The 15,833-nt window shown below is 62.7% G+C and overlaps 4 protein-coding genes and 4 non-coding genes across 10 annotated transcripts in view; 1 reads left to right on the top strand and 7 right to left on the bottom strand.

The window, feature by feature from the left end:
* The first annotated feature begins 879 nt into the window (after positions 1-879).
* On the top strand, positions 880-2,912 carry SOX15 (SRY-box transcription factor 15). Its single transcript, XM_034989512.1, has 2 exons — positions 880-1,988; positions 2,541-2,912. Exons 1-2 carry the CDS (start codon positions 1,456-1,458, stop codon positions 2,707-2,709), a joined length of 702 nt encoding a protein of 233 aa, XP_034845403.1. The 5' UTR covers positions 880-1,455; the 3' UTR covers positions 2,710-2,912.
* On the bottom strand, positions 2,902-6,352 carry MPDU1 (mannose-P-dolichol utilization defect 1). Of its 3 annotated transcripts, XM_034989510.1 has the most exons (7): positions 6,159-6,352; positions 4,882-4,947; positions 4,570-4,702; positions 4,173-4,258; positions 3,951-4,069; positions 3,735-3,845; positions 3,110-3,619 (listed from the first exon to the last, which is right to left on the bottom strand). In XM_034989510.1, exons 1-7 carry the CDS (start codon positions 6,259-6,261, stop codon positions 3,500-3,502), a joined length of 738 nt encoding a protein of 245 aa, XP_034845401.1. In that variant the 5' UTR covers positions 6,262-6,352; the 3' UTR covers positions 3,110-3,499. The 3 variants fall into 3 exon arrangements, with proteins under 3 accessions (XP_034845400.1, XP_034845402.1, XP_034845401.1); XM_034989509.1 differs by lacking the exon at positions 3,951-4,069 and having other exon boundaries at positions 2,902-3,619; positions 6,159-6,315; XM_034989511.1 differs by lacking the exons at positions 3,951-4,069; positions 4,882-4,947 and having other exon boundaries at positions 2,902-3,619; positions 6,159-6,278.
* Positions 6,353-7,628: 1,276 nt separating this feature from the next.
* CD68 (CD68 molecule) lies at positions 7,629-10,279 on the bottom strand. Its single transcript, XM_034989507.1, has 6 exons — positions 9,544-10,279; positions 8,992-9,464; positions 8,747-8,866; positions 8,554-8,626; positions 8,274-8,444; positions 7,629-7,997 (listed from the first exon to the last, which is right to left on the bottom strand). The coding sequence occupies exons 1-6, from the start codon at positions 9,590-9,592 to the stop codon at positions 7,864-7,866; spliced, it is 1,020 nt and encodes a 339-aa protein (XP_034845398.1). The 5' UTR covers positions 9,593-10,279; the 3' UTR covers positions 7,629-7,863.
* A 75-nt stretch (positions 10,280-10,354) lies between these two features.
* EIF4A1 (eukaryotic translation initiation factor 4A1) overlaps positions 10,355-15,833 on the bottom strand; it is a 6,241-nt gene continuing 762 nt past the window's right edge. Inside the window, exons 2-11 of the mRNA XM_034989506.1 lie at positions 14,835-14,883; positions 14,336-14,468; positions 13,750-13,889; positions 12,563-12,731; positions 12,125-12,234; positions 11,763-11,906; positions 11,546-11,683; positions 11,346-11,435; positions 11,009-11,088; positions 10,355-10,904 (exon numbers count right to left, since the gene is read on the bottom strand). Of these exons, the coding sequence (XP_034845397.1) occupies positions 10,760-10,904; positions 11,009-11,088; positions 11,346-11,435; positions 11,546-11,683; positions 11,763-11,906; positions 12,125-12,234; positions 12,563-12,731; positions 13,750-13,889; positions 14,336-14,468; positions 14,835-14,883 (1,198 nt within the window). The 3' untranslated portion in view covers positions 10,355-10,759. The remainder of the gene's footprint in view (positions 10,905-11,008; positions 11,089-11,345; positions 11,436-11,545; positions 11,684-11,762; positions 11,907-12,124; positions 12,235-12,562; positions 12,732-13,749; positions 13,890-14,335; positions 14,469-14,834; positions 14,884-15,833) is intronic.
* LOC118000208 lies at positions 11,161-11,303 on the bottom strand. Its single transcript, XR_004676411.1, has one exon. It is a non-coding gene; the product is annotated as a small nucleolar RNA SNORA67 (small nucleolar RNA).
* LOC118000218 lies at positions 12,330-12,470 on the bottom strand. The gene has a single exon (XR_004676421.1). It is a non-coding gene; the product is annotated as a small nucleolar RNA SNORD10 (small nucleolar RNA).
* On the bottom strand, positions 13,280-13,424 carry LOC118000214. Its single transcript, XR_004676418.1, has one exon. It is a non-coding gene; the product is annotated as a small nucleolar RNA SNORA48 (small nucleolar RNA).
* LOC118000213 lies at positions 14,167-14,301 on the bottom strand. Its single transcript, XR_004676417.1, has one exon. It is a non-coding gene; the product is annotated as a small nucleolar RNA SNORA48 (small nucleolar RNA).

Raw genomic sequence — 15,833 nt, 5'->3', positions numbered from 1 at the left:
CTGGCTTCTCTGGTGTTCCAGAGATTGTCCACTTCTGGGAATTCCTGGCATTCCTCTGTGTCCCCCCGGTCCAGGTCCCTTTCTAGTCCGGAGGCCAGTGGCCTGTGGCCTGTGGCCTGTGGCTTGCTGCTTCTCCCCTCCCCCAGGTGTGCCGGTAGAGGGAGCGGGGCCCCTCCTCTCCCCTGAGTCACCGCGGGCTAGGTAGGGCTGCCCCGGGCCGGAGCCGTTCCTGCTCAGAGCTGAGAGCCAAGGCCGGCTGCCTAATCCGATTACCCGAGGCCTGGGGCTTGGGCCGGGCCTGGGGCTGAATGGGGAGCCGGGCTCCCCGGAGACAGCCTCTGAGACTTGGGTGTCCGGCCCTCGTTGCTGCTGGCTCTCCGCGCTGGGTCCAGGCCGCTTCTCAGGCACCCACAGTGCTGACCGCTGGGCCCCGGGGGGTGGGGGCCCAGGGGAGCCCGGGCTTCGGGCTCCCTGCCTTCAGACTCAGTTTGCAGATAGCACCTGCAGTGGAGAAACCGAGGTTTGGGGGCTGGAGTTGGGAGGGCTTAAGTTTTCTCACCTGGAGGAAGGGGCTGAATCACCACCTAAGCACCTGCTGGGATGACTCAGGAAGCAAAAATGGACTGCCTCCTGACTGTCTTGGCCCAGGGGCAGGTCAGGGCTTTGAGGAGCAATAGGCACAAGAAAAGGGTTTGGGGTAGGGGGTGGGGTGTTCCCAACTTCCTCCTAGCTCCATTGTGACCCTGAGGGCTTTTGATTCCCCAGTGCTTGATCCCATTGTGCAAAGGAATTGACTTTAAATTGCCAAAGCTCCCGAAGGGAGGGGAAGGCGTTCAGAGCTCCTGGCGCTGGAAGGCTTGACATCTGGGTCTTGGGTGGGGGGGGGGCGTGGTGCCCCGAGGGGAGTGGTGGGGGCTGGGAACAACAGGACACCTGGGCTTGCCTAGGGGAGGGGGACGTCGGCGCCCGTCGGGAGGCGCGGCCTGCGGGGAGGGAGTGGGGAGGAGTCTGGTTAAAAGCTGTTCCCGGGCCTGGCCCACCCGCCAGCCACAGACGCTGAGGCCAGGTGAGAGGGGCGGTGGCGGCCGGGCCCCGGGACTGCCCGGGACTGCTCGGAGGCCGGGCGCGCCTCGGCGGAAGGCGGGCTGGGCCGGCACCTGGCGGCATCCGGGAGCGGCGAGCGCAGTGTGCGCGGTGCCGGGGTACCGGGCAGCGGGTCGGGCGCCGGCTCTCCAAAGTGCCTGGCTGGCTGGGAGCAGGGACTCCGTTCTCAGGACTCTGAACTTGGGGACGACACCCACTTCTATAAGGACACGAGGTCTCTGGAACGACTGCAGACTGGGAAGAGCCTTGCGTTTTAAGGACACCGCGTGTGGGCATCGACGCTCCGCTTTGGAGGGGAGGGCGCGGAGGACGCCCTCGCAAGGCTTCCCTCCACCGCCGCCCCCCGCCCCCATGGCGCTTCCTGGCCCTTCCCACGCCCAGGTCTGGAGCCTGGAGCCTCCTGCTCCCACGGCTCCTGCCAACCCGGCCTCGGGCTGCCCGGAGCGGGAGGGCGCCGGGAGCCCGGGGGCGTCCGGGGGGCTCCCCCTGGAGAAGGTGAAGCGGCCCATGAACGCGTTCATGGTGTGGAGCTCCGCGCAGCGCCGCCAGATGGCGCAGCAGAACCCGAAGATGCACAACTCGGAGATCTCCAAGCGCCTGGGCGCGCAGTGGAAGCTGCTGGGCGAGGACGAGAAGCGGCCCTTCGTGGAAGAGGCCAAGCGGCTCCGGGCCCGGCACCTGCGCGACTACCCCGACTACAAGTACCGGCCTCGGCGCAAGGCCAAGAGCTCGGGCACCGGGCCGCCCCACTTCGGCCCGGGGAGCGGCGGCGTGGCTGCCGGCGGGCCGGTCTGGGGGCCCGGGTACGCGAGCACGCAGGGGAGCAGAAGCTTCGGGTACCAGCCGCCCAACTACTCCGCAGCCTACCTGCCCGGCGGATACGGGTGAGCGCCTGGGGGGCGGGCTGAGGCTCCGGCAGGGGCCACTCCGGGGGGCCTGGGGTTAGCGCCCCCCCCCCCGGCCGCCCAGTGCCCCGCCGGGCTGGGCGCGTTCTGGTGGCCCCGGGGTTCCCTGGAGGCCGTTTCCATCCCAGCCCGGCAGTGGCGGCCCCCAGGATGCGATCCTGTTCTAGTTACCCGAATTTCCCGTTTCCTCCCCGCTTCTGGCCCTCCTGTGACCCGGCTTCCCCTCCCTGCCCGCGGGGCAAGGAGAGGCCCGGCCCGACTCTGCCCCTTCCTGGCCTGCCGAAAACAGGCGCGACACGCAAGCCCGTTCCAGAGCGTGCCCTGACACGGCCGCGCCCCGGTTCCCAAGCCGCCGTGGGGTCTGGTCCCCAACCTGCGCTACCCGGTGGGGCCCGGACAGCCAGGGACCGGTGGCCGGGTGACGGCTGGGGCCAGAGGTGGTCCCACCCACCCCCACCTGTGCGTGGGGGGCGCCGCCGGCACCTCCCAACCCGGGGACGGGCTCTAACCCCAGTATCTCTCTCTTTGCAGCTCTTCGCACTGCAAACCAGAGGCCTCCTCGCCGTGCTCCCTCCCTCAGAGTAACCCCAGGCTCCAGGGAGAGCTGCTCCCCCAGTACAACCCCTGCCTCCCCCCAAGCTCTCCCGCCCCGTACAGCCCTCCCCTGCTGGGGCCCCCCCTGCCCCTGACCCACCTCTAACCCTCGTGGACATGGACCTCCCAGGAAGGGCTCCCCCTCCTTTGTCTTCACCCTGAACTCCCCCCCCAGGCTGCAAACCCTTCTTTAGAACTGTGTTGGACCCCAGTTCAGAGGAGGCCTGGGCCACCGTCCCCTTCCCCCCCTCCCCCTCCGCCCCACAAAACACATTTTTTTTTTGTAGGATGAACACAGTTTTTACAATTAAACCCTGTCTCGGAGTCTTTATTGCCCCATGTCCGTTCCCCCCTCACTGCAGCAGGAACCAGCAGTCTCCACTCCCTTCCGCCTGGACCTGCCAGAGCAGGAACCTCCTCACCCCACCCTGGGGCCCTGCCTGAGTCATTCTCCAGCCCCCCCGCCCCCCACCCAGCACTGGGGGCCTGGAGACCGTCCCACCCAGGCTCGGGGAGGGGGGCGGCCCCAAGCCCCCAGTTGCTTCCACCGGCGGCTCTGCCCTCCAGGGCCACAGGGAAATGGGGGGAGGGGGAGGGCAGGGCCGACTTGGGCCCCAGAAAACCTAAAGAGCTGGGAATGGCCGCTGGGGAGGAGTCTGGGGCGAACGATTCGGCGAGTTAACCTTCCGCGCACAGGGCAGTGGTGTCGGCCTGAAAGCCCTACCCCCATGCTCTCCCAGGATCTGCGGTCCCCCTAAAACCCAGGCTCGAGACTTTCACAGTTGCAGAGGGATGAAGAAGGAGGGGTCCCGCCAGCACACTGGTTCGGGTGGGAACGACCCTGAGGTTGGGGGACGACGGGAGACGCGGCAGGCGCTCCAGCAGCCAGCTCAGCCCTACTCTTTCTTCTCGCGGCCGGGCTTTGCGTCCCAGTAGAAGAGGAGCTGGGCAGCGATGAGGCCGTTGCAGAGGGAGGAGACCATGAAGGTGCCCGCCATGAGGGGGTCTCCGGTCTCCTGCGGGACAGACGGCAGGGGTCCCAGAAAGTGTTCAGAGGAGGAGCAGCGTGCAGTCCGCGGCGGAGCGAGGGCCGGGCTTTAGTGCCCCCTAGCGGGGAGAAGGGGCACTCACCTGAATGGAGGTGAAGATCCTGGCCAAGGAGCCCCCGAAGAGCAGAAAGACGGTGACGGCGGAGAGCTGGCCCGTGTGCCCGTTCCGGTAGTTCGTGGCGGCCTGGAGCAGCTGGGGGAGAGGTTGAGAACCTTCGTTCCGCCGTCTGAACTCCTCACACACTTGCTCTGCTCACCCCCCCGCCCCCAGCATCCTTCCCTCGCTCCCAGCCCTCACCCGCCCCACGACCACCGCAGGCACGTTGGAGGCCTGGAGCAGGGTGATGAGAGCCCGGGGCGTCAGTGGGGACAGCAGCAACAGCAGGGCCAGCGCATAGCACGTTAGGAAGGTGACACCTGGGGGTCAGGGAGGTAAGGAGCCCCGATGAGCCTCTCCGGTCCTTGGGCTTCCCCAGGCCGGAGTTCCCAACGGGGCCCCCAAGAGCCACCCCCCCAGCACCTTTCACGGTCTGTCCTCCGTAGTGCAGGACCAGGAAGCAGATGGTGACTGTCTGGAGCATCAGGAACAGGGCTTCACCCCAAGAGCTGCAGAGTCAAGAGTGGGGAGGGAGAAAGGCGGGCCTGGGAAGAGGTAGGGAAAGCCTCCATGGCCCGTCCACCTGGGGCCACGGTTTGCTGATGCTCCCGGTTGTCCGCAGCCCCGACCTGCGGGGATAGACCGATGGACTCGGTCTAGATCCTGGGCATCCTCGGGATGCTCTCCTCCTCATCACGTCCACGGAAGACGGCCAGATTTCCAGAAGGGCTTGAGCTTTGCCTCCCTTTTACCTGCCTCGCCCTGACCCCCACTAGACGTGTGCACATTCACCCTGGGGATCAAGGGCGGGCTCCCTCACCTGAAGGGAAAGTTGTTGGTGATGCTGTAGACCATGGTCCCCGTCAGCGCCATTAGCTCAAGCATTACTGACTGAAGGCTCAACCCTTCGGCACTCTTGGCTCTCAGGATTTTAAACACCTGCGGCAGTTTTACTAGAGAAAGGACGAGAAGGGCAGGGATGAGGAGCGAGCGTCCCTCAGGAGCAGCGCACCACAGCCAGGGAGTGGACTGGGAAGCCTGTTAACTCCACTTCCGGTTAAGGGACCCACCCAGCTGCTGGCATCTCAGCTCTCCGCCCTCCTCCTGACACAGGGAAAGAGAAGGTACGTACCCAGCAGTGACCCAGCCACGATGCCCAGACCCAGGCCTTTGCTGAGGAGAATCTTGAGGCAGGGGACTGAGAAGGGAAAAAGGAGTAAACAGAACTTCTGGACGCCTCTGGAACCCCGCCCAGGGCTAAAGGCTTTTCATGCTGCTGTGGGTTGTCACTGCTCCTTAAGACGTGGACAAACGCACACAAGGAAGCCCGGGGCTGTCGGGGCCTGGGCCTTCCTGCTCCCAGTCCTATCGCTGTTCTCTGACTTTCCAAAACAGCCTTTACCATGCGGATTACATCTAAACTGCTTGGGGTGGGGCGCCTGGGTGGCTCAGTCGGTTGAGCTTCTGCCTTCGGCTCAGGTTGTGATCCCAGGGTCCTGGGATCGAGCCCCGCGTCGGGCTCCCCGCTTCTCCTCCCTGCAGCTCCCCCTGCTTGTGCTCTCTCCGTCAAGTAAATAAAAAATCTTTGGGGGGAAAAAAAAAACTCGTAAAGCTGAGCAATGCCCACGAGTCCTCGGATCCTTCATTCCCCTCCTCTGAGCAACCCGGGCGATCCGACCCACAGGTCTTCCCAGTGCAAGGACAGGTCTCCCGATACACTCGCTCCTGAACCCTCTGTCCCAAGCCCCCGCTCACAGACCTCATGTTACCCTTCAGGGCCCCCACACCTCCTCCAGCCCCGGGAGCTCGGCCCAGTGGGAGTCGTGAATTCGACCCAGTCGGTCCCAGGAGCACAGTGGGGGACCGGGACCGGGCAAGGGCAGGCTGGGCAGGCCTCCCACGGGACCTGGCGTCTGCAGGGGGCTTCGTGTGGACCTGCCACGCAGACGGAGGCCTGCAGGCAAGTCCCCCCAGGCTTAGACCACGAGCAAACGTGGAGGGCGGAAGGCGCCTCTGGAGGGAGCCCGATGCGGGGCTCGATCCCAGGGCCCCGGGGGGTCATGACCCGAGCCGCAGGCAGACGCCTAACCGACTGATCTACTGGAGACTGGAACGATTTGGTCCGATTTTAACTTTGTCTTGTGCGGTTTCAAGTCTGTCCATCTTTTACCACCACAAAGAAGTAGCGGGGCCGCCGCCGCCCGCGGACCCCTCCCCGGCCTCCCGCCCAAATATGGCGAGCCCCCCTCTATGGAGGCCGAGACACTTCCGCCCCCTTCCGGAGTGACTTCCGCCCGGCTCGGCCCGGGAGGGGTCGGCGCCGCCGCGCCGCCTGGGCCGCAGTCACGCACCACTGATGGCCCGAGGGCGCTCCAGCAGAGCTTTGGTAGGATGCCGAATAAAGCTCACCGTGAAGCAAGTCCCACTGGACGAAAATTTGGTCGTAGCATTCCTCAGGTAAGAGAAGCGGCACCAGCGCCCGTCTGAGCGGGCCATCTGCCTCGGCCGCCATGTTGCCAAATTAGCTTCCGCCTGTCTCTCCGGGCCGCCATTGACCGACGCTGCGCATGCGCGCTCTGGGCCCTCCGCCCCCCCGTTCCCCGCTCTTTCTAACGCCACCCCACCTTCAGCAGCGTGAAATAGGTCTCGGCGAGAGACCGAGTTTCGGAAGCACCCTCCCTGTTCGAATTTTACGGCGTGCTAAAGCTCTGCGCCTGCGCGGTTCCCTCCATCGCGCCTTTGTTTACGCTCCCGGTTCGGAGGCCGCGCTGAGCCTCCTGCCTTTCTGCGCGGCGCCATCTTGTCTGCCCCCGGCCGACTCCACGTTGTTCGAAGTTGAGAGAGAAGGAGCCCGAGTCTCCGGAAGGGCGTTCAGTGGGGGCGCCGTGGCTCCCTCTCTCCTGTTGTCTCGGCGTCTCCCGAGGGAAGGGCGTCGGCGGGAGCAGGGCCGCCTGCTCCAGGCAGCCCTCCGGCGGCGCTGAGCTGCGCGCAGGCCCACGTGCCTCCCTCCCCGGCTCGCCCGGGGCCGTGGCGGTTGGGTGCGCCCGCAGCTGCTGGGCCGGGACGGGGGAACGGCCGAGGAACCCCCCAGGCCCGAGGGTTCCCCCCACGCCGCCGGCGCCTCCGCCCTCTGCGGCCGAGAGGCCGGCGTGGACTGCGATGCCCTCCGCCCCCCGCGCTGGGACCCCAGCTCGCAGCCATCCCGGTGGCGGCGGGCCTGGCCGCTACGCCCCGGTGGCCCGGCGGCCCGGCGCCCGCTGCAAGGACCACGCCATCGGGCAGCAGGTCTCTGCCGGTTAGCGAGGTCACACGGGATGTCCGGGACGCGGTGGGGCGGGCCTCCGCCTTACCGGGCCCCCGCGGCTGGAAGGGCCGCATCTGGCTTCCCGGCGATCGCGCCGCCCTGGGGCGGCCACGCACTCCCTCTGGGTACACCCCCGGGGCCGGGGCCCGGGCTGGAGGCCTGCTGTTCCTGGGGGAGCCCAGGGTGACTGGGGGTGGAGGTGACAGTCCCCACGGCTGCCACGGCTGGGATAGGAGCGTCCCTGGTGCGGGGACGGTTTCATCGGCGTGTTCACCCGGCCCTGGACGCGGAGGGCAGAGCGGAGCGCTCTTGTTGCTGAGGAGCTCCCACAGGAAGGTGTCACCTTCCCACCCACACTCATTGGCCGTTGCTGCCTGTTCCCCTGTGACTGCGAAACTGGCTTGGAGGGCAGGGGGTCCTGGAGCGGCCAGACGCCCGGGAAGAGGAGGAAGGGGGGCGAGGCAGATGCGACACCAGCCGTGCTAGGCTTTGGGGGATGAGCCCACGAGGGCACGTGGCCACACATGACGGTCTCGCTCCCTGAGACTCAACCACGGGCGGCGCAGAAAGGCGTGTGACCGACACTCACGGCTTTTAATCCTGCCCAGAAGGACAGGGAAAAGCGAGGACAGAGGTTGGAGCAGGTTTTAGTATTCTGGGGCCGGGAGAGGAGAACCAGGGCACGTTTAATGAACATCTTAGCTCCACTGTTGTGCTTGAAGACGGAGAGGGAAGCTAACTTTGGTGCTGAGTCGGTGGAGTGGTGAGAACGCAGGGCTCCGTGGTGTCACCTGGTATTGGGACGGATGCTCAGAGGGGCTGGTAGGCGGGTGGGCGTCTCCGGACGATGCAGAATGTAACCAGCAGCAGGGTGAGGAGGCCGAGCGAGACCAAGCCGATGATGAGGGGCAGCAGGTTGAATTGGTCGCTGGGACAAGAGAAACCTGGCAGAGAGGGAGGGCCGGCAGGAATCATGGTGGAGGCCGCGCCCAGGCCAGAGGAGGGAGGAAGGCGTGGGGGTCGGGGGCGTTGGGAAGTAGGACTATTGGCTAGAAGACTCAGAGCAGTAAGGAAAAGGGGAGAAGGGTAGAGTTGCGGAGGAAACAGGACAGTTGACAAGCCTGAGAGAGGAAGGGAGGTTCTGGGCCCGACGCGGCGGGGGTGGGGTGGGGTGCTGTCCCAGCAGGCGGAGCCTTCGAAGGGGCAGGAAGAGGTCTTACTTGGTCCAAAGGCCCCCGAAGGGGGCAGCTGAGCGGCCTGTAGCTTCAGGTGGAGCAGGTCAAGGCGCAAAGCCGGTGCCAGAAGGACGCTTGCATTTCTGCAGCCGAAGCTCTGGCCCAGGGGGGCTTGGAGAGCTCGAAGGGATGAATTCTGACCCGAGAAGGTCCACTCTGGAAGAGCGAGGAAGGGTCAGCTCTCCGTCCCTGTCCCCGCCCCCCGCTCTGGTCCCTTCGGGAGCCCAGACGTCCAGGGCAAGCGACGAGAGGGCAGGTTACTCACGCGCTGCCTGCGGGAAGGACACGTTGTATTCCAGAGCCAGGTAGTTCAGGTAGACCGCGCCCTGCCGTGGCTCCTGGGGATGTGACCAGAAGGCTCAGGGTGGCAGCGGACAGCCACGTGCCCGGAGCCGGGAGCGCAGCCAGGGACTGGTGGGAGGAGGGCAGGCAGGGGGTGGGGGATGCGGGGGAGGTACCTGCTCGAACCCGAAGCTGAGCTGTCCAGAGGGGAAGGAGAGAAGCAGATGGGGGTGGGCGCCCTCACAGCCCCCCTGGGGCTTGGTTTTGTTGGGGTTCAGTACGGAGATGCCCCAGGCCTGTAGAAGTTGAAATGAGCGTTCTGCAAGAACGCAGCCGTGCCATCCGCGGCTCCCTGCCCCCCCCACCCCGGCCCTGCCTCGCTCCCTCGCCCCTGCCGTCTTCCGCCGGCTCTTGGCTTTACCTTTCCTCCGCCCTGGGTTGGGTACACAATTCCGATCTGAATCCGGGCTTGGAGCCGGACGCAGGGCCGGGAACCGTTGGTCCAAGTGTAGTCTCCTGTGGCCTCCTGGGGCCCTGGGCTGGGACTGGGCGGGGGTGGCGGCGGCCCTGGGGGGGGGGAGCTGGTGGGGGCGGGGCTGGTGGCAGTGCTGTTGCTCGTCGTTGGATGAACGGTGGTGTTTCCGTGGCGGGGGGTGGTCGGGGGCCGGTGAGTGGCCGTCGTGGGCCGGTGAGTGGCCGTCGTGGGCCGGTGAGTGGCCGTCGTGGGCCGGTGAGTGGCCGTCGTGGGCTCATGGCTGGTGGCGCCCGCGGTGGTGGTTCCATGGCTCGTGGTCGCAGGGCTTGCTGTGCTTTCTGTCGCTGTTGGGGTCACCGTGAAGGATGGCAGCAGAGTGGCCGACTTTTTATGAGGACAGTCGTTCCCTGTCCCCTGGGCTTTCAGCAGAGGAAGACTGGTTAGCAGCGGGTGGGCAGCTCCTCCGGGGGCCCCCTCCCCTCAGGCCGCTCTCCTTACCAGCCAGCAGCCCCACCAGGGCCCCCAAGAACACCACAGCCGGCCCCATGACAGAACGGCCTCACCTGGTCCGTCCGGGCCCGTCCTGTCTGTCCCAGCTGCTTGCTCAGCCCTAACCCCTCTGCCTTCGTTTGGAAAAGGAGGAATTAAGCTTTTGACTTCCTGTTACTGAGACAGTCCGCCCCCCGCCTGACTCAGGCACCTCAGCCCCAGCCACCAATCCCTTAGTCACGGGACTTTTGTCGTCGAGGGGATGGCCCTGGCTTCCAAGCGGGAGCCCCCAGCCTCCAGAACGTCACACGTCAGTTTGGGGGCAGTCGATCCCATCGACGGATGGGTCGACCTCCAAGCACGTGTGGAGGCCCCAAGGGATTACAGACCAGCGGGCCAGCAGCACCCCCCAGCGCTCTCAGAAGCGGGGTGGTCAAGACGTTGTGAAAGGGCTCTTCTCCCTTCCCCTCGTCGGGCGCTTCCTCTTGGCCGAGGCACGTGAGGCGCTCGGGACAGTGCTTGCGGCAGGTGGGCGCCAGAGCAGGTCGGGATGTCCAGTGATGGGACGTTGTCGGGAGGGAGGCGGGGGAAAAGCAACCCAAGGGAAATCCGTAAGGGTGATGACTGGGTGATGACTGGACGGGGCGGCACAGCCGGAGATATGTGCCCAGTAACAGGTGGGAGGGAAGGGGAGGCAAGAAACGAGAAGCCCAAACAGGCAGTTGCAAGTCATTTTATTCAGAATTTTGTGTTTTGTTTCCTGAATCAATAAATACTATACAAAACAATGTAAAAATGGCTACCATTTTTTTCTCCCCTGCTCCCCCCACCTGGGGACAATCCCCTGGGCCATTTAACTCGCATTCTCCGGATTTGGTCCAGCAAATGAGGTTGAGTGACACTATGGCCCCTTGAATCCTCCTCAGAGGCGTTCAGCTGGGGTGGGGAGAGCCTCTGGGGGTTGGAGGTCGACTAGGTTACGGAGATGGATTAGTGTTTTTGGGAGAAGAGACGGCGCCTGGGGCAAGAGCCTGCCCCAAAGAAAAGGGGGTCTAAAATGTTCACGGTTCCTTCTTTTGCCTCAAAAAGTGACATTTATTCAAAGAAAAAAAAAAAAGAAAAAAATGACAAGATGTCCATCCCTTGGCTCCCTTCCCTCCCCCCTCCTGCTCCTCTTCAGCCCCCAGACTAAAGCCTGGGTAGGGCTAGGTAGCAGGACAGCCCCTCAGATGAGATCAGCAACATTGAGGGGCATCTCCTCGATGGAGGTGTTGTAGAAGGTCTCGATGTCTCGAAGAGTCCTCTTGTCTTCTTCTGTCACCATGTTAATAGCCACACCCTTACGGCCAAATCGTCCCCCGCGACCGATTCTGGTGGAAAACAAGGACATCTCAGTAGGAGGAACGATCAAGGAAAGGGGAAACGGAACTTTAGCTCAGGGCGAGCTGCGGGAACGTTCCAGACCCGCACTTACCTGTGGATGTAGTTTTCCCTGTTGGTGGGAAGGTCATAGTTGATGACTAAGGAAACCTGCTGCACGTCAATGCCTCTGGCCTAGGTCAGGGGAGAGGACAGGTCAGCACGAGAACCAGGAAGGGGACGCATCAAGCCGGAAGGGACTGAAAGGTGTGTAGGCAGCCAAAGGCAGGCAAAGGAAACAGACATGCCCTCTCCCCCAGCAACCTAAGGCATGCCACGTTTTCTTCCAAGTTGCTACTTTCCTGAAGAGGGGCACAGGCAGGCCCCTTGGAGAGGGAATCACCTTGGATTTTCCCTTTTCCTTCCCACTCTCCCGGCGTCCCCCTACTCACCAGCAGGTCAGTGGTAATCAGTACTCGGCTAGAGCCAGAGCGGAACTCCCTCATGATAACGTCTCGTTCCTTTTGGTCCATATCTCCGTGCTAGAGCGGGAACAGAGGGGAGGGCGTGGGTCACGGGCCCGCGGGCGCCGAGCAGCAGCCGAGAGGCGCGCCAAGGCCCCACCGCTGGGGACAAGGTGGAGAGCACGCACCATGGCGGACACAGTGAAGTCTCGGGCGTGCATCTTCTCAGTGAGCCAGTCCACCTTCCTTCGGGTGTTGATGAATATAACTGCCTGCGTGATGGTCAGGGTCTCGTACAGGTCGCACAGCGTGTCCAGCTTCCACTCCTGGGAGGGGGAGGGGAGACCAGTCAGGGGCTATACCAACCCCCCCCCCACCGGCCCGCCTCCTGCCCCGGGGCCCCACCTCTCGCTCCACGTTGATGTAGAACTGGCGGATACCCTCCAGGGTCAGCTCCTCCTTCTTGACCAGGATCCGGATGGGGTCCCTCATGAACTTCTTGGTCACCTCGAGCACGTCGGAAGGCATCGTGGCAGACAGCAAAACCACCTAACAGAAAAGAGCAGCCTCAGGGTGGGGGACCCTCCACGATACCTGCCACCCCCGTTCCCGAGGACCCCTGCCTGAAACAGAAGCCAGTGCATAAGAAGGCTTGAGGGGAGACCCCAGGATTCCTGTTGGCTCCTCTGCTCCATTACCCCAAGCACCCCACAATCTACAAAGGAGTCCTCGACTCTACGACACGAGGCTGTACACCTCTTCCTCACCTGGGTGTTGCTGTTGAGCTTCTGGAATATGTCATAGATCTGGTCCTTGAATCCGCGGCTTAACATTTCATCAGCTTCATCCAGTACAAACATCTTGATGTACTTGGGAGCTACGAAAGAGAGAAAACACCAATAGGTAGTGATAGAGAAGTAGGAGAGAAAACTCACGTTTCCCAATAAAGAACAGAAAAGGGACAAGAGATCTGCTCTCAGAAAACGAAGGGTGATCCTTTGCCTGCGACTCCCACGCTAGGCCAGCTGACAACCCTGGGAAGTAGAACACTCCCCGGGGCTGAGAAGACAGGGAAGCCAGGCTCAGATGACACGCATGGGCTCATCACAGAGCAACCCCCTCCCAGGCGCACACAGGCACCGTGGAGGAGACAGTGGATGGGGGGGGGGGGGGGGCGCGCCACGTGCACGGGAGGGGAGACTCACACAGGTATCTCCGATTCAGCATGTCAAACACACGACCCGGGGTGCCCACGATGATATGGGGAGCCTCCATCTGAAGCTTCTGCACTTCGGCACGTACGTTGGTCCCCCCGATGCAGGCGTGACAGGAGGCACCCATGTAATCTCCTAACGCCATGACTACCTTCTGTATCTAGACCCAGAAAGAAGTGCCTGTGCGTTAACTGTGACCGTGCCAGGCCCCATTTAAAACGCTTCTGACGTAATGCTCTCCAACTCAGACATGCACCATTAAACTCACTTTTCAGGCAAGAAACAGGCAGATACTTCACTTAAGATCACATTGCCAGTAAATGACAGGCTCAGGTTTGAGCTTGGTCTGGCTCCTAAGAACACAAGGATTCACAGTAACCGCCCTTCTAAAAGCCACCAACGACCCATTTCATTTGATCTCATAGCAACCAATTTTATGAACAAAATGCCATCTACCTGCATCCTATTGCACTCCTGCCACAGAAACTGTGCTAGGGGAGACATTCACTCTAAAAAAAAAAAAAGCATCTGCACACACACGAAGGCCCTCTGGAGTTCTAGAATTCTGCTTTGCTTGCACTACATTACCTTTGTTCGCAGTTAGCACAGAATCATCCTGATTTTTCCACAGAACTTTTCTACTTAGAAAAAACTAGCATCTCTGACCTTCTTCTCCAAGACCCGGGAAAACAGTCTATCGTTAGGATTTTGTGTACCCCAGGCATGAAACAGCTCTGGCCACCAACCCAGGCATCAAGCTAGGATGAACAAAGGACTGTCCGTCTGCTTTGCCCCTGGCTGATACAAGAGCACCACCACCACCAAGGGGTCTCTCTGCCCATTGCCAGGGGTCTGTTCATCAACAGCTGCCAAACTTGCCCGGCCAGCCAGGCTCCACCTCGCGGCCTTTTCATGTGACTCAGGAAATGGGTGGAGAAAATAATGCTTATTGTGTTTGGGTAAGAAATGGCTTATAATTAGCCCTAACAAGCCTTCAGAAATCCGGAAGTCCTTGGCTTATTTTCTCTACTTTTACATGGTGGTCCCTTTCTTCCCCCCGTGCTTCAGTTCTGCTGAGCTGGTGGCCCTTGCGGAGGACACCTCTGATTTTTTTGATTATGCTAATTATTTCTAAAAAGCATTCCTTCAAGAGAGGAGTTAGGAAGCTGCATGCTCACCTGCTGAGCCAACTCCCTAGTAGGTGCCAGGACCAAGGCCTGCGTAGCCTTTAGATCCAATTCAATCTGTTGCAGAATCGATATGGCAAAAGTGGCTGTTTTCCCAGTCCCAGATTGGGCTTGAGCGATCACATCATAACCTAAACAGATAAGCAGAAATTTGATACCAGAGTGCATACGTTTCAGGATCAAGAGACATTTCATGGCTCTGATCAATCAGCACCCAACAGAGCTATGTGGCAAGCATTAAGGGCTTCACAGACTTTACCCCGTCAAAATGGAACACCGACACCGAACAATCGGGAAGCAGGTCAGATTATTAACTCGTTTAGTACTACAGAAAATTGGCCTAGAAACACAGGTACGAACAGCAGTTACGAGCTGGCTAAACTACCTTACTGAAACTAAACCAGCGATCCGTGTGTCCAGGGCATGAACCAGGCGCAGGCACGGACCCAAAGCCAAGCTGGGATAAACAAGGAGTTGCTTTGTCCCTGACTGATATGAGATGAGCACCACCAAGCAGGTGCCACTCTACCCAGGTCAGGGACAGTCCAGAACTTGTCCTGGGGCCGAGGGATCTTACCCTTGATACAAGGGAGAATGGCTCGCTGCTGGATGGCAGAAGGCTTCTCAAAACCATAGGCGTAGATGCCACGGAGAAGGGACTCAGAGAGGTTCATGTCATCAAAGCTATCAACGATCTCATTCCAGTTACTCTACAGGATACAGAGAAATTCCAATGGTAGGAGACACAAAGCGGTGTCCTAGCACTGAACCACGGGACCCCGTACCTGCACCGGAGTTTCAGAGCCCCCCACCTCTCCTCCCTCCAGGGAAGCCAGCTGGCCCTACAAGGTCTGGGAAATCACCTTAAAGGGCGAGTCCACTTGTAAAACCAGACACCAGACAATGTAGAAAGACAGGACTCACTCCAGCACTTAAGATACTTTCAACAAATCACCGTGAAGGAATCAGGACAAGAGAACAGATCTACTCGGGAGGCAGGCAACCCCAGTCCCGGAATCAGGGGGCACGGCCTTTCCCAGAAAGGAGGGACAGACAGCGCAGGGCTCCAAGCTCACCTCGATGACGCCTTCGGGCTCCATCCCATCGGGGCCATTGTCTCTGGATCTGTTGGGTCAAAGTAGAAGCACGCCCACTGAGACGCGTCAGAACGCCCCCCAGCAGCTGGCGGCCCTGCACGATGCCATCGGCCCCTCTCCCGAGCGACCCGCCAGCCCCCCAGGACACAGCCCTTCCTCCACCCCCGAGCCAGACCCCCGCCCCCGGCAGGCCGCAAGGCGCGCCAGCGCGCTCCCGGGGCCCGGGCCGCTCCGAGCCCGAGCGCGTGCGCCTCCCCCACCCCCCCGCGGCCCCGGCGCGCCGGAAGTCCCGCCCCTCACCTCCCAGCTGCGAGGGGAGGACATCCCCCCTTCCCCCACGTCACTCCGCCCGCGCCCTCCCCCACCCCCTCCAGCCCGTCTCCCCCCCTCGCGGTGCCCGGATGTGGGAGGCCGCGGGCGGTGGCGGCCTCGCGCACAATGAGCCCCAGCCGAGCTAGCGAAGGGGGAGATTGCACAACACTCAGAAGCCAAGCGGGCTGGGGGAGGGGAGCCCCTCGGGCCGCCATGTGCTCGCTCCCTCGACCACCCGGCGGCGTCTCCCCCCGCCACGGAACAATCCACACCCCGCCCGCCCCCGTCGCGAAATGGCGTCGCCCTCCCATACCTCAGGCCGCTCACCCCCGAAGGAAAGTGGACCTGCCCATCCGCAGTTTGCCAATTGCCCGGCTTGTGCGGCAAAATGGACCCGCCCGCCCGGCGCCGGGTGGGCTCCCGGTGCCTCACGCGGCCGCTCCTCGGGGTCAGGCTCGGTCCTGGCCGTCAAGAAAACCAGCACACTGAACGGCCGGCTTCTTCCGCCCCGCCCCGGCTCTCCGGGCGCCCCCCGCGCCGGCGAGTGGTCCCGTCGGAACCCCCCGGAGCCCCGAGCGCGCGCGGCCCTCCCTCCGCCGGAGAGGCGCCCGGACCCGCCGGCCCGGGCCACGCGCGCTGGCGGCCGCCGCCGCCGCCGCCGCCGCC

This window comes from Mirounga leonina, unplaced genomic scaffold (genome assembly GCF_011800145.1).
Source record: "Mirounga leonina isolate KUSES-001 unplaced genomic scaffold, KU_Mleo_1.0 Mir_488, whole genome shotgun sequence".
NCBI classification, from domain to species: domain Eukaryota; kingdom Metazoa; phylum Chordata; class Mammalia; order Carnivora; family Phocidae; genus Mirounga; species Mirounga leonina.
This window is presented reverse-complemented; position numbering and strand designations above follow the sequence as displayed.